This window comes from Harpia harpyja, chromosome Z (assembly GCF_026419915.1).
Source record: "Harpia harpyja isolate bHarHar1 chromosome Z, bHarHar1 primary haplotype, whole genome shotgun sequence".
Classification (NCBI taxonomy): domain Eukaryota; kingdom Metazoa; phylum Chordata; class Aves; order Accipitriformes; family Accipitridae; genus Harpia; species Harpia harpyja.
In genome coordinates this window covers 56,730,408-56,746,745 of record NC_068969.1, presented here as the reverse complement: position 1 = coordinate 56,746,745, position 16,338 = coordinate 56,730,408, and the positions used below count along the sequence as shown (strand labels likewise).

At 36.3% G+C, this 16,338-nt stretch overlaps 1 protein-coding gene across 4 annotated transcripts in view; it reads right to left on the bottom strand.

Moving 5' to 3' along the window:
• The window catches only part of CHD1 (chromodomain helicase DNA binding protein 1), a 56,148-nt gene that overhangs the window by 32,060 nt on the left and 7,750 nt on the right, over positions 1-16,338 (bottom strand). For all 4 annotated transcript variants that reach the window (XM_052778751.1, XM_052778754.1, XM_052778752.1 and 1 more), the window contains exons 3-5: positions 3,923-4,127; positions 2,787-2,891; positions 1,461-1,528 (exon numbers count right to left, since the gene is read on the bottom strand). In XM_052778751.1, coding sequence (XP_052634711.1) covers positions 1,461-1,528; positions 2,787-2,891; positions 3,923-4,127 — 378 coding nt within the window. The remainder of the gene's footprint in view (positions 1-1,460; positions 1,529-2,786; positions 2,892-3,922; positions 4,128-16,338) is intronic.

Genomic DNA, 16,338 nt, shown 5'->3' with positions numbered 1-16,338 from the left:
GCAGGACCTCCTTGCTCCTGCTTAACTGAGATCTTCTACTTTGCAACAGGAAAGATCTAGCCACTGATGAACAGTATCTTGCTTCAAACTCTGACTTTATACAGGCAAATTTAATCTTAACAGCTTCATGAAAGAGAGGTGGTATACCTTATTGAAATGTTGCTAAATCTTTATACTAACATCAGGTTTAGGCCTACTTGACCAAGGTGCCAGAGCAGCAGTAATGTTCATCAAAGCTGGAATATTACCAAGAAATCTCTTCCTTAAATTTCCAGTCAGGAAGCTTAGGAATCAGTGCTTTGATCCCTCTCTTCTTTCCTGTCTTCCAGGACATTGGGCCCTGGAGGAAATTACATTCCCATTGTTCAGAATGTCTTATTAAAATATTTTATTATTTAACTATTTGCAGAAAAAGTAACAACATAAATCCATGACCTGTATTTATCTGGAAATATAAAAAACAGATATAAAGCACCGTCTTCTAAGGTTTGATCATGTACCAAGTTGTATTGAGATATCTCCCATCTGCACATCAGATAACAACTGCAGACATACTTATTCAGAAGAGCCATAGGACAAAACCACTGGATATATGAAGTGATTTGGTTACGGGTTCCTAAACTTAAATTTTTCCTGTAACAGAGTATGCTATTAGATGCAATCAAATTCTTAACTAACAAAAGACTAAATAACAGCTCACTGCTAGGAAAGTACCATTTTGCATAGTTAGTGCTTTTTTTTGTGGCCCCCCCCTTTTTTTTTAACTACCATTTTTTAAGATGTTATACTGGTAACCCTGAACATTGAGGTGAATCATGAATTGGAAGAAGAGGAATGATAGAACAGTTCAATTTCTACACACCATTCATAAAAAAATAGAGGTCACTGCCTCCCACTGCTACAATAACAACATATAATCCTTTTCACAAACTCTTTGATCTATCATTTAGAACGAGCTTATTTTCATTTAAAATTCTTTGCTAGTCAGTAAAGTTAATTACTATTAGAACTATAATAACTTTTAAACATGCCTGGAGGAAAAAAAATAACAACAAAAAACCCAGAAAACCAATAAAAATAATTTGGCATTAACTAAGGGATTCTAAATCAAATTTGTTGTGAGACAACCTACTTAAGTAGTTTCCCATTTCTACGAGAATTTTCAGGGAGGGCCTTCAGCTCAAAAATAAACTGCAATAAAGTATTTTAAAAATAAAAGCACTGATAAATGTTTTTGAACAATGCTGCAGACTCTTTTGCTCAGGAATTAATGTGATATAGATGTTCCTTTGAGAGGTTATTTTAAAATTCCAAAATTTTTATCAAAATTGGAAATGCAATATCAAGATGAATTAAAAAGGGAACTTAAGCATTTCAAGTGCAGAGAAATGAAGCACAAATTATAAGCATATGTCACTATGACAAAAAAAATTGTGGTATTACTTATGAAAATATCTTACTCTTTATGTTTTTTCTTCTTGGTTTCACTAGATGAGTCATCTGCAGAATCTTCACTACTTGATGAGTCCTGCAGGTGAAGAAAAAACCCAATTCATTATTACAAAAAGAATTAAGTACTTTTAACATTTAAAAGATAAATCCACTCCTACTTTCAAGTTGGAGCCATATTATTCATGTTTTACCCTTTTCATCCCCCACAGTGTAGCTGTTAATGCAGAATGAGAGAATGAGATAAAGACTGCTATTGTATTTATCCATGTATGAATACATTGTGCCAGCACAGCTCTAGAGAACATCACAAAAAACCCATCTTAAAAAATAACCATTGTGCCTACATAAAAAAGTTGTGGTTTAAGCTGCCCCAAGTTAATCAAGATGATGGTTCTATCAAAACCCTAAGAAAATCTCCTACACTCAGGAGCTTTCTCACCTTCCACATTCTTTCACATTTAAACACCAGTTTAACAAAATTTTGAGAATGACATGTTTCTTCTTTCTCTATGCTCAAAGAAAAAACAAGAACCCTCTTAGATTTTCCTAAAACCAATCTCATCAGGATTAAGTTTAGATTTAGATTAAGTTTTATCCTGAAAAACATCTCTCTGAAAGATAATACTTAACAACAGCTGTAAATTAACGTGTTTAGTTTTTAATGATGAGCTGCCAAAGCAGACAAAAACAAAAATCCAACCAAATGAGTGTGACTGCACTGCATAGTTCTTGTAATGAAGGAGAAAAAGTCTGCTTTATAAGTTCCATTTCATAGTCACTAGTGTCCTTAAAAGATGTTCTTACTGCACAAAGTCAACATTTCTTTAGCCTGTGGTTTAGGTTTTATAGTACCCAGAATTCTTAAAATACAAGAATTCTCTTGTAGTAACTGTTACAAAATTTGCAAAAATGTAGTTTTCTACTCCATACGGAATTTTTGAAAACCACAGCAGCTACCTTTATATAGAAAAAATTTGAAAGAATCTTTTAGCATTTTAAACTGTCTTTGCAAAACTCAAGAAACCAAAAATACAATGCAAGTATTGTATTTGGACAGTATTAACTGCCTATACATCACAGAGTATTTACCTAAAAATATCACATAATCAAGGCTGCTATAATTTTGGCACAACTCACTTGAAAACAAGTAACGAGGGATAAGTTTACTTTTCCTTATAAAAATGTTAGTTATTTGAATGTTACTTTTATTGACTAAAACCAGATTTTCACACACACTTAGAAAATATAACTTGGCTCTACATAATTTTATTCTAACATACGAGACAATGAGATGGGCATGTTTACGTTTTAAAAATCTAAATTATGTTATTCACCTCTTCTGAGCCACTGTCTGATGAGGCTGCCTTTTGTTGTTGCTGTTGCTTCTTGAGCACTGCTGATCTTTGCACAGCAAGTATACTTGGACTAGACTTCCAAAACTGAACAGGAATGGAGATGCAACAGTCAGTTAAACATACTGATAGTCTCCAGTTTACCACATATTACTTTTCCTGAGTAGCATCCCTATTAAAACTGATCTTGATTTTATCAATTAAAAAAATTCACTACAAAATACTCCATGCACTAATAATATCAGACAGCTTTTTAAAGTAGTAAGATTTCTGCAGAACAGAATGTTATATAATAATTGCCAGGACAATTTCTACAGCACCTTTAACAATAGTTGTGTAGGTGTGGTTAAAGTACAACATTTATAAAGTAAGTTTTTAAACTTTTATAAAGAAAATTTTTAAAAATTTATAAAGTAAATTTTTAATCCTTTCAGACCACTCAGCTGATACGTTTTTGCTTCATACAGTAATACTGAAGTACATGACCAAAAATATAACAGAATCCTTAACAGTCTTCAATTCTGGTGGTAACTAATATATGACTACCTTTCATAAATATGATCTACCACCCCAGTTAAGTCCATGTAAGACAGGAGAGTGCAGGTAATTTTGGCCCACTGGATTTAAGAGATTTCTAAACACCACTTTTTCCTGAATTTAGCCAACTTACTAATGAAGAAAGCCAACTGTACATATGCTTGAAATTTTCATTACAGTCATTCACTGATACAAGTAAACTAAGCATTAGAGAAACAATGTAAAAAATAGAATTTCAGAAATAACATTATGTGTGCCTTTGTCTTCCATAAATTCCAGTAAATTAGTGAATGCTTCTGCATGATGAAATTTAAGTAAGCATTTAACTCAAAATACTTACAAATGTGAGAATTTTGAAAGCATCAATTATAGTACTTATCCATGAGAAGCTTAGCCCGATGTTTAAGACAGCTAAGCACATGCATTCACTAACCAACCACGTTAAAATTAAAACCACATTACCTCTTTTTGGTTTTTTTTTTAATTAAAACTGCTCTTGAAACTAACTGCACAGAAAGATTTTTTTTTTTTTTTAGTAATTTTTCTCCCCCACAAAGGATTCATATATGTGTTTTGTTTACCTCAGACCCATCAACTTTTGGTGGTTTAGCTTGAATTTGTTTCTTCTCTCTAGATGTGTCAGACTCTGATTCTGACTGAGTGCCTGACTCTGAACCAGAGTCAGAGTCACTGCTGCCTGACTGGCTGCTGCTTCCATCACTACTGCTTCCAGAGCTTGAACCAGATCCAGAACCTGATGCTGACCCAGAATCGTCATCTGATCGGCTGCAATGAGAAGTTAGTAGGATATTATACAATTGCCAAGGTAACAGGATTAAAAGAAAAAAGTCGCCTTAGCTTCACCTATAAATCAACTGTTAAGTTAGACCACACCAATGGGTAGCACATAGATGGATGCAGTCAATTAAATAAGTTGAGATGAATAAAGTTAAAAATAAACAAGAAATGAGAATTAAGAGTGTCATCAGATACTCTTTGTGAAGCCTAAAAAAAGCAAGATAAAGCAAGAACAGTCAAATTAATATGGAGGAGTCAAGCAAGGGAAATAAAAGTGGTAGAAATGTTTCTTACCCACACAAACTTTCCACCCCCAGCCCCTCCAAAATCCTTGTTTAGCTCCATCAAACCCCACATATACATACACACCTCTTAACAGTTAAGTCTACTCCACAAAGACCTGTCCAACTAAAATATAAAAGTTTTCAATCTTTATAGATCAGCAGTACTCCTTAAAAAAAAAAAAAAAAAAAAAAAGAATTTAGAAGCACATATGTCTCTAACAAAAAAAGCTATGCAGACCCTGGTTTTCTGTCAAAAAAACAGCAGCAAAATTCCCCATGCAGACAACTCTGAATTTGTCACTGATGCTATGACTTGTGCTAAGGTGCTTTCCTTGGCATACACTTGAGCTGCCAGATTATTTCACCTGTATGTTCATTTTACACCACATTTAACATACTTAGAAAGCACAATAATTGAAGATAAGTATTTATTTTATGACCATTCAAAAAATTTGGAAACATTTGATTTTCTACAACTTCACGAAGTAGCCGAGTTAAAATTTTCATAAGATTCCTCATTAGGTTAATACTACCGTATTTCAAAGATATGAGAAAAAACATCAGAATCACACCACCACAGAGCAAAATAATTTCAAATTATGTACACATTGACTGCAAACACTTAAAAAAATCAGAGTAAGCATGCAGCCAGAACCAAAAATGATAAAAACAAAAGCTGATATCAAAACCTAGCCAATCTCTACCAGCACAATTCATCCGGCTGACAGTGAGCCGGAGGTGGGGTGGGGGCGGAGAGGGCAGATTAATCATCCTCTGCCCTAAAACATACTTAATTGACAACATTTTAAAACCACAAACCAAAGCAAAATTGCTCCTCTTTCTGCTTTTCCTAACACCAACAAAACTGTATCAGTAAAGAAGAAATGAAGCTATTTATAAACAGACTCCTGTAGACTGCACCTCACTCAGCCATCTGCAACTGTCAGCTTTGAAAAAAACAAAGAAAAAAAACAAGACCATGGTGAAGCTTCCTTGTTCTGAAGGGGGAGACATGGAGAAACACACTGCTGCTGGGTTTCCTTGCACCTGCTGAGAGGAAAAATGGGAAGCAACAAGACTGCTCCCAAACTTCCTATTTCTGTCATCAAAGGCTTACTTCAGGCATGGTGCTATAACACTAATCTCGTTTGCCGAAGAAAGCAGGGCACCCGCTACAGAATATGACCGGAGTTTAAACTGTTTACCAGAAATTAATGCCACTCCATGATGATCTTCCGAAGAGATTAGAATCGCAATAGTGTTCTTGTACACAAATGTTACCTTACCTTTAATGCTGGGTAAATCAGACCATTAGAAAACAACAGCATTTCTCAGCACAGAGAAGTGCCGTAAGTAAATGTTGGGGGACTGTGGAAGTCAGCACTAACTATAAATGAAGAGAAACAGAAGAAAATTCAGCATGGAGAAACCTTGAGGCACAAGTAAATACCAGCCAGCCAGGTCCCAGTGACAAAAAGCAACCAAAACCGTGTAAATCCTACATAACCTTGGAGGAGGGGAAGGGAATCAAATATTTCTATGCAGGACAAGGCATACTCATAGAGGGCAATAATAACACGGTTTACCAAACCTAAAAAAGATGAAAAACACTAAGCCAAAAGGATGGTAGTTAAGTTAGCTTAAATATTTCTGCAGTAAAATATTTCATACACACTAATATAGTGCTAGCCATAGGTTCAGTTGCACATGGAGCCAGAGGCAACCAAAACAAAGTACCTCTTTTCTAAGGTAGCATAGGGGAAACTGACACTGGAATAAGCCATCTTGGTCAAGCAACTTGCAAACATTATGAGAAACACGTAAACCAGCTACAGGAGAGAATGGTGGAGAGACCGGGGGGGGGGGGGGGGGGGGGGGGGGATAATTCCAGTTTACTTAGATAAGTAAGCAAAAATCACATCAGTTAGATTCACAGTTGATGGGAAATTTTAATTTGTTTAATGTTCTTCAACACGGGAATTAAGTGGTAAGTTCAAAAACAGACTGAGATAAGAAAAAAAAGTATAGTAGACAATGCTAGTTGCTCTGGAGTTGGATGTAAAAAACCCAACTAATTCCAAATGTTTTTTTTAATGAAGCGATGAGTTATCTATCATCTAAGGTCTCCGTTGAGTACTTGTCAACAGATGTGGATCATACAATATTCAATATTCAGACAACACAGACTCCTTAGCGTGCCAGCTAACTCTCCACAAAGCTGGGAGTGAGCCTGGGAATTAATTCCCATTAGGCTTATGAGCAGGACCAGCAAAGTAAGGGCTATTTCATAAACCCTCCTTCTCACAATAAATTGGCCTGATTTGGACAAGAGCACACTAATGCAACCCAATTGTTTATCAACTAACAGTAACATCTGACAGGAGTAAAAATCTTAAAGTCAATATTCAACCACATTACTAATAAATGCAAGACTACAAAACAAGCCTGCAGGTAGAAGTAAAAGTGATAGGGAGAGAAAGAAAAGAAATTAACTGTAGACTAGCAGCTAATTGGTACATAGAACAGAGAAAAACAGAAAAATAAAATTTAAAGGCCATAGCATCAATAATGTCTTCCTAAGCTTTCTTATCCCAGTGTTACATCAGCACAAGGAAATGGGAAAAGACAAACTGAGTAGCAGCAAGTAATTTAAAACTAGGGAAAGAGCAAGGACTTGCTAAAACATTTATGAAATCTTAAGATGCTATGGCAGTACTCATACATGCTTAAAAGGAGTTCGAAATTAACAGGCAAAAGGCACTATAGGAGTTCGAGCACACAAGACTAGTCCATGTTAGGCAGAGCTTACTTCAACTCTAATCATCCAAATTAATACAGATGTGTGAAACTACACTTGAGTTTCTGCTTGTATTACTTCCTCATGTGCACCACATACTCCCAAAGGTCTTGATGCAACTACAGCACATACAAAAAAACAGGCAAGATTAACAGATACGACTGCATGTCTACTGAACTGTGAAGATCTCCTGTTCACAGGACAAGTAACTGCTAGTCCTCAGAGCCGATGAATGCATGTTTATTTCATTGTGTCCTTTCATATGATGTTTCAGCCTGAGCTTCAGCAGAACGTTGACTTGAAAGCACAACCTCTACAAACACAGTACTATAACCCAGAAACCTAAAGCTCTTGTCTGCAAAGGAGGTAGGAAATGGGATAATACCTGAGTAAGTTCTGCATAAACATATGCAATAAAGACACACTGCAGATTATTGAGACAGTACTGAGCAGCACTGAGTGACATGTAGTACCTATAAATCCCCAACAGCTGCAACAGTCCATACATGAAAGGACTTACTTTCCTCTGAGAAGTTTAAAGGATTTGAACCAACAGTAACAGTGATGGGGAACCTGAGGCAAGACACACACCATACACTAAGAGCTACAGGTTAAATGCTCTGTTTTGAGCACAAAAAAAAGTATTTTCAAAATTAGAGAGAAAATTGGTATTTTTCTTTTTATCACTTAAGTCACTGAACTCAAAGACCAAAAGAGAACATACTTATGCCAAGATCAAAATATCACACACTTCTGGGTGCAGACTGTGTCCTTGCTTTTCCTGTACTTAAAAAAAAAAAGTTTGCTCTAGCATTTCTAATGGTATCTTCTTTCCCAACTCTTAACACTAACATATCATCATTTCAAACTATGATACTGATTTTTTATTCTTATTTTTTAAAAGAAAATCTTACTACTACCTAATTCCAAATGATTTTACACTAACACGGAAGTCATCATGAAAAGGCTGAAGAAAAAGGAACTTAGTTCAGCCATTCCCTCTATCAAAGTCACTGCCTCTGCTCTCACAGAAATTTTCTCTTAAAGTAGGAAAGAAAAAACCAAACCAAAACAAAAACCCAAACAAACAAAAAAACCCCAACCTCATTCCCTAACCAAGCTATTTAGAAATGCCAGCAGTTAAAACCTTTTTATATCAACACCACAAAAAAAACCCTCTATTGCCTAACAGGACTAGCCACCTATTCAAACAGAAATTGAATGGAAATTTTCAGCCTAAGACTTACTTCTTAATTGTCTCTAAATGTAAGTATCTACAAGGCAGACAGAAAGAAAGAATAGACTTGATTACTAACTGTTTTTTTTCTTGGTTTTATTCATGTCTTACAGGAAATAGTTTTAGACCAGCATCAGACCAGACTACCAACTTGCCAGACTACCGATCAGCTTCTGGTATAAAGGAGCACCTTATTTGTTTTTTAAATAATATTTGTAAGAAAGCAGCAGCAATAAAGTAAAAACATAGACCTATCCAGTTTTTTCTAAAAATCAAGAAAGCCACCAAAATATGCAGTCTTGCTTGGAACAAAGGAAGAAGTGTTACATAAAGAGAATAACAAAGAACTACCTTTGTGCTCACAAGAAAAGGAAAAGTAAAATGTTTCTATGGCATTTTCTAGCCATGTCTCTTCAGCAGTGTCCATAATGAAAAAATGGGGTACTGAAAATGAAGTCTTACTAAAAAACTGCTGTAGCAGTAGTTTTCAGTCTCAACTTCTATTCAGCAGTCTGCTACACAGTATCAATTAAACATCCAGAGACCAACCTTTTCTAGCACTTTACCTCTGCAGGTATAAAATCACTGGGATATTACCTGTACTTGGCTTTTTGCTTTTGTTTCACATGTAGTGCTGACCTAGACAAAATTTAACAATGAGTCATTGCTTCTCATTATCACATGAGCAGGACCCAGCGTCGCCCTGCCTCAGGACTTAACTGAGAAATGTACCTCTGAAAGCCAGCCTCCCTGATGAGAAAGACAACCCATACTTCTGCTAACTGATGTGAGTGCCAGGATTAACTAAAGGCTTTACCATCCTCTAAGGAGCCAGATCTTTTAGCTGCAGTATTTGCCCTAAGGTGTTCATGAAAGAGAAACGGTCCCCCCCTTCCCCGGCCAGCCTCACCACACTTCCATTGCCAAGACAAAACTACTGGCACAGGAAGACAGTGGTCTCCAAAGAGGGGTGCACGCACCAAGGAGTTGTGCAAGTCAACCCATGGGGGTATATGAAGAAAATATTGGAACTTCTATTTAGATTTATTTTTAATCAACCCCCCCCAAAACAAAAACACCCCAAACCAACCAAACAACAACAACAAAAAAAAAAACCCAAAACCAAAACCACAACAAACCAACAACACAGAAAAACACAACTAAACTAAACCACAAATTCAGCTTTACAAACGTTTAATATATGGATTGACACTGGCAATCTCACTCAGTCTCTATGTCTGAGGGTTGTGCACCACATATGGTAGGTGAGGTGTCCTGGAGGAAATACGGCTCCACAATGCAGAGGGGTGACAGTGGCGCAGTAACTCCTTCATTCCCTTTCTGTGCACTGTGACATACCGCAGTTTGCTTCTGCCTGGTTAAGTGAATTTATGGATTATATCACTTAGTTTTAACCAAACTAACCCTCACAAAATGGCACAGTGGTTTAAAAAGATTCCTGCAAAGAAAGGGTGGACTGAAGATAACACTAATGCTGTGAGCACAAGCAACCAGAAAATGGCAGAGCTGACACCTCCACTCCTGTGCAAGCTCTTCATCAGCCACATTGCAAGGTAAAAAACCAATGACAATCTGATTGCATCTGACAAGAGGTTGGACCAAAAAAAAAAAAATCAGAATTATCATGACAATATGAAATACCTACTCTACATCCACTATTGTTAACAATTAACCTTGTACTGAGTGTATATTGTGCCTTGAGATATTAACAATAGTATGAAGCCATCACAATCAGCAAGACATGTGAAAACTAACCATCCAGAACACAAAGACAAACCTGTTTTTTCCAGCAGGGTTTCAAGTCATGCGTCATGCAATACTCATCCTGTACTTCACAAAATTTTACTAGATTTAATGATAAACGTTCAGAAGGCTCTTTCGAGGTTCTTTTTCCTAAGAGTAAGGGTCAAAAACGCCACATGCCATTTGAGAACTTACTTCTTGCTGCTGTAAAAATGGCTAAAATAATTCATAGAAAACAATAGTGACAAACTGAAGTGCCTTTCTTTGTCAGCAAACACTGTTGAAAGACATATAGAAAACATTGGTGAAGATTTGAAGAAACAAGTATTAGAACAACTCATGCAATGTAGGAGGTTTGCTCTATGGTTTGATCAAAGTACAGATGCTTCTAACATGTCCCAATTTACAGTATTTGCTAGGTTCTGTTTCAACGATGAAATGCACAAAGAACTACTCCTTCATGAGCCACTAAAGGAAAGATGTACTAGAGAAGCTATGTTCTTAATGGTAAATGACTACTTTAATTAAAAAAAATAGTTTTATGGCAAAACTGTGCAAGTGTAAGCACTGACAGAGTGGCTGCTTTGACTGGAATAAAAACCAGATTCTAGTAAGGGTGATAGAGATAACACCACACATGAAATTAATCCACTACATCAACCATAAGCAAGCTATTGCAGAAAAGAATCTGGAGCCAGAATTGTACAAAGTGTGAAACGATGTCACCAGTGTGGTTGATTTTGTGAAAACAAGACCATTAAATAGAAAAATTTTTACATTACTTTGTAATGAGATGGGGAATGACCATAAAAATCTTTTGTACCAAGAGAGGTTCACTGCTTAAAAGCATTGTTGACTTTGAAGATTAGTTTTTGGTGGGGTCTGGGGGGCTTTTTTTTTTTTTTAAAAAAACCCAAACAAACAAGACAAGTGTTCCAAATTTGCTGACCTTTTCTGTGAAAACTACTGGTCACCAGCAGTATGCTACCTTACAGGTATTTTTGAAAAACACCCCCCCCCAAACAAACAAAAAAACCCCCAAAACCAAACCAAATAAAAAAAACCCACAAAAAACAACAACAAAAAAACCCCCAAAACCAACAACAAAAAAAAGCCACCAAAAGAACCAAGCACACTTAGTGTAGCCTTTCCAGGTGAAGGTGACATTTTAACAATGAGAAAGCAACTGCTTTCCAAAAGAAACGTACACTATGGAGAGAGCATTTTGAAAACAGATGTTTGGAAAGGTTTCAATCATTATGTGATTTTATTGCCCAAAACAATGCGTGTCACCTGTAAAAGCTTTTATATCTGTACACTTAAAAAGTTGGAGATAGAAATTCCTAACCTGTTTAAAAAACCTTCCAAAAAGCTTCAGTGGGTTTTGAACCCATTTGCTGAAAACATGAAACTGCAACCCCTTCTGATTAATTTGCAAGAAATGATTGACACTAGGGCAGATGGAAATTTACCAACTTTTAAGCCAAATTTTAAGAAAAACCTTTGCATAATTAGTTGATGGGATTGAAAAAATTAGTATCATGATTTAGTAAGCACAGTTAACGATGCACTTCCATTTGGTTCTGTGTATCTTTGCAAGTTATGTTTTTCAGCTATGCCAGCCATTAAAAACAAGAACCAAAATTAACTGAACTTAGAACCATACCTTCGAACTACTATATCACAAAGCGTTGAACCAAGATTTTAATAAATAAAAATATTCATAATTTTAGTGAGTGAGAAGGGGCGTTTTGCCATTAACAAAGTAAAATATTTTCAAATATTTAATCTTTATGTCCTTTGAAAATTTCTTTTTTGTGCATGTTTTATAATGTAGCTATGAGTACAGCAGTACACGTATATAATTTATAAGTGACATACACATACATTGGAGCTGCATGCTCAAATATTTTTTATTGGTAAGAGTGTACAAACAAAAATTTTGGAGACCACTACACTAGGGATAAAAAAAAAAAAACATAATGGAGAGAAGGCTTCCCTTCTCTCTAACCCAGACACATTAAGCAAGCCTTGGCTATTAAAAATGAACATAAATCTGTAATCCTTTTCATGGGACTACCTATGACCCTCTTCCACATGAGCAGTAATTCAGATTAAATCCTAATATACTAGATGCTAACCCTAAGAGTAAAGATGGAATTATTTAAGAAAAGGTACACACATTTACACACGCACATGCACTCGGGAAAACTTACATCTGCCATCTCAAGGGGGAACTCAGGAACAAGGAACTTAGAAGTTTCCCTTTAACTGCTCCTACCTTTGCTCTGAGTTCCAGCAATTTTCACACAATTCGAATAATGGTACGAGTAGTAGTATGAGTTACTGCACTTTCAAAACACTTTTCAGTCCTCACCAGTACATTCACCTGCTGGTGAGGGTTCTACAAGAATAACTTTTTCTGACATTGTTATTGCTGCCCTCTTCAATCCCCCCTGTGGTGTCAGTACTACCCATAGAGGGAACAGATTCAGCTTTTTAACAGCCTCTGTTTTCACAAACATTCTAAAGGGCTGATGAAGAAGTGGAACAAACAAGCAGGAGTGAACAGGCAGTATTTCTTAAGACTGCTGTCCTGAAACTGAAGTATAAAATAGTGGAAATCAATACAGAATTTAGGGAAAAAAAATAGATTTGAAATGAAAAAGGATTTTTTGGTAGTTTTCAATTTTAGGACACAAACATTCCACACTGCATCATGACATACTGCAAGTCTTTTTTCCAAGTGCTTAAACTGCTACATGGTGTAATACCTTCTCCCCTTTCCCATGGAGTATGGGATTGCTGATGTGACTAAGAAAAAGGCCAACAGCATGCAGAACTCTTATTACACGATGGTGTCTACCTGCACCACTGGAAATTTAGACAGCTTGTTTGCCAGAGTTTTTAAAATGTAACTGGTTGAGTTTTTGAAGTTCATAGGAAAAGACATACAGGATACAGAAGTTTCATACAGATTTCTAGTAGCTCAGATGACATTTTCTTGATCTGCTGAAATGGATACCCTAATAGCCAGCTATAAGAAGGCAAAACCAATCACAATCAGCTTGAGAGGTCTACAAGTTTTTCAGAGCTTGAAGACAAGCAATCTCTTATTTTAACAAATTGTATCAGCAGAATTCCAGAAACGGTTTAATATTCCTTGAAGCAGAAAAGGAGATAGAATCCAAGAAGAAAACATGTATATTTTCTATAAATAATCAATGGAAGCTACCATTGCAAACCAAATGGTAAGTGAGAGCATTTCTCACTGTATTAAAATTTGACTTTTAAAACAGTTGCTGCATTAAAGACAAAACCCCCTGTTTGATAGCAAGACAGTTAATCCGCATTAAAGAAACAGAACCTAAGTTCTGTAATAAATATGTTAAAACATAACTTCAGGGAGATAATAGTTGTGAAGTAATCATAAGGCCCTTGGTCACTTTCTTTTTGACCTTTGCCTATGGAGTTCTTCAATTTTCCCCTCATTTTTTGAGGCATAGTCTCTAAGCAATTCCTTCTCTAGCTCAAGAGCTTTAAGTATTATCTGATGTAGTCTAGCTACAGTCCATAATTTGACTAACTTTTCTTGCAATGAGTAATGCCCATTAATGCAAAGTAGCACCACTGACCTCCACAAAATTAATCACCTGAACTGGCACTACTAATTACCAAGATTCTGGTATCATATCTCTAGGGGTAGGATGCAAGGAACATTAAATACTTCCTCAACCAAGGATTGGAATACTGTCACAATTACCTGTCACCTGCTGTCTAATGCTGTTACATGAGTATTATCTCAGGAACAGCAACTCTGGTCCCTTGCTCTTCAGAATTCCCCTTACAGAAAACGTATGGCAAAGTGCATTATTTCTTGCCACTTTCTCTTCCTGTACAGGCCAGAGTCATTGCCTTTGCTTAAGATGCTTTTACTGGAAACAGTTTAACAAAAGGCAAAAGTGGACACCATACCCACCATGCTGTGGACACCTGGGGTAGAGTGAGAGAGATGGTTTAGGTACAACTTAACCAGACTTTTGCCTGTGCATCTGTATCCTCTTTTCTCCTTCTTCCAAAAAAGCCTGATTAATACTGAAAAGTAAGAGAAAATCTCCAATATTTTCAGGCAGCTAGCATAAATTAGGATCCTCCTGTTTCTCCCTTACCCTTTCCAAATATAGTCAAGACAGTCTCTCTGCAGGACAATCCAGAGCTGGAGCCTACTTTCTTTGTTCAACTCTTCCGGTAGAAAAGTCATACATAGCTTAAACATAATCAGAGAAACAGTCAGCATCCAACACTTCATTCTCAGTCACCTGTGTTTGTCAAATTTACCCTATTCCACCATGCCACATTATGTCTTCCCTTTTCTCTAGACTTGTACCGCTGACCTCTGCTTACCAACTCTATTTTGTGGCCTAACTTGTTTTTTCCCCTACGTTTTTCACTGATGAATGGGCTTCCAAGGAACAAAATGCCAACAGAAATTATAAACACCACCACGACTAGATAAGGAAATGTAGACGGAAACAACAGGGCAAAGCAAGTTAAGCTACAGAATAGAGGTGTTGTTAGTATAATGTATACAGAAATACAATATTTGCTAACATTAACTGTTGAAGACCACTTGTGCTCTTTTAGGCACTTAACTCCATTACTCATAATGGAATTCCTGCTTTTTAAGTCCCTCTTCTAAGAATGTGTCACATAAGCCTTCTTCCCTCCCCTGGCTCCAAGCAAATTATATATACTACTTACTCAAAAACAGAAAAAAACCCAACCAAAAACCCCCAGTAAAATCAAAATAGAATTATCTGTTTAGAGGTGTTCCTGAATAGGAAACCTTACATAACATTCACTGTACTTTGTTCAACTGAAAAAAAACAACCCAAAAAACAAATGAACAAAAAAAAAAAACCACCCCAACCAAACCCCAAAACTAAACAAGGACAGCAATACCCAAGACTGTACAAAACAGTGGGGCATCATAAGGCTATGGAAACAGAAACAAACATGATGGATAAAGCAATAATGATCATCTCTTTAGTACTGTTGGAGTGAGACTATTTCTCTGTCATGCAAACAATCCACAGCAATGATGATAAAGTTAGTTGTCAATAATAACCTGCAGTAGCAGGCAAGCCACAGTATATACTAAAAATGAGTAGCATGTTCTCAGGATGGGATTTCTACATGAAAAAGTATAGTTTCATGCAAGTTGACAAGCTGAGGTGTGAAGTCTATAAAGAGCACCTTCCAGGATATGTAGTCAAGAAACCTCTCTCAGCCCTAGCCCTTGAGTCAAGTAGTTGCATTTGTACAGCAGCACATGTCAAAACTGATCTGGTAAGGAAGTCTGATGCACTGAAGTAATTTGTCTGTTCTTTTTTATAAACACTGTATCTGGATACTTCCTACATATTCAAGACGAATTTATGCCCGAATGCAATATTTATTTACAAACTACTTTGCCACTAAAGCAATATAGCTTAATGAAAGTACTCAAGGAGATAATTTTTCATGTTTTTACCTTTTTTTTCCAACCCCCCAATAACTACCTATTAATAATAATAATTAATAAATACCTATGCAATCAAACTGGAGAATGCTTTGGGGAGATGACAGGCTTAAAAAGACAGATCACTGAAACAGATTAAAAAAGCAAGTATCCTGTTACAGAGCCATTAGTTCTTTTCAATAGTCTTAAGTTTTGCTTCACTAGCTTACCCCTTAAAACAAGGTGCCCCTGACAGGATCACGCAATGAGGAACAAAGTCTGCTCATTTACACAAGGCACTAGGAAGACAAATCCTAAGATGGAAAGCTACACAAGTCACATTGTAAAAGAACTGACTGAGCATTTAGACTCCTGTGTAAGGTCTAGGTTAACAATGGATCCAAGAGCAGATAATTTATCACCACTGATTTCAAGCGCATTCTTAGGTTAAGCTACCTTAAAAATCTTTGGTTTTAAGAACAGCAGGAAAGAGAGTACCAATTTGAGCAAAATAAAGTTCAACACGCTACAAAAAAAAAAAATTACTTTATGCAGGGTCTTTGAAAAGTCTCTGAGATAACAGTGGATTGTTTGGTTTGGGATTTTGTTTGTTTGTT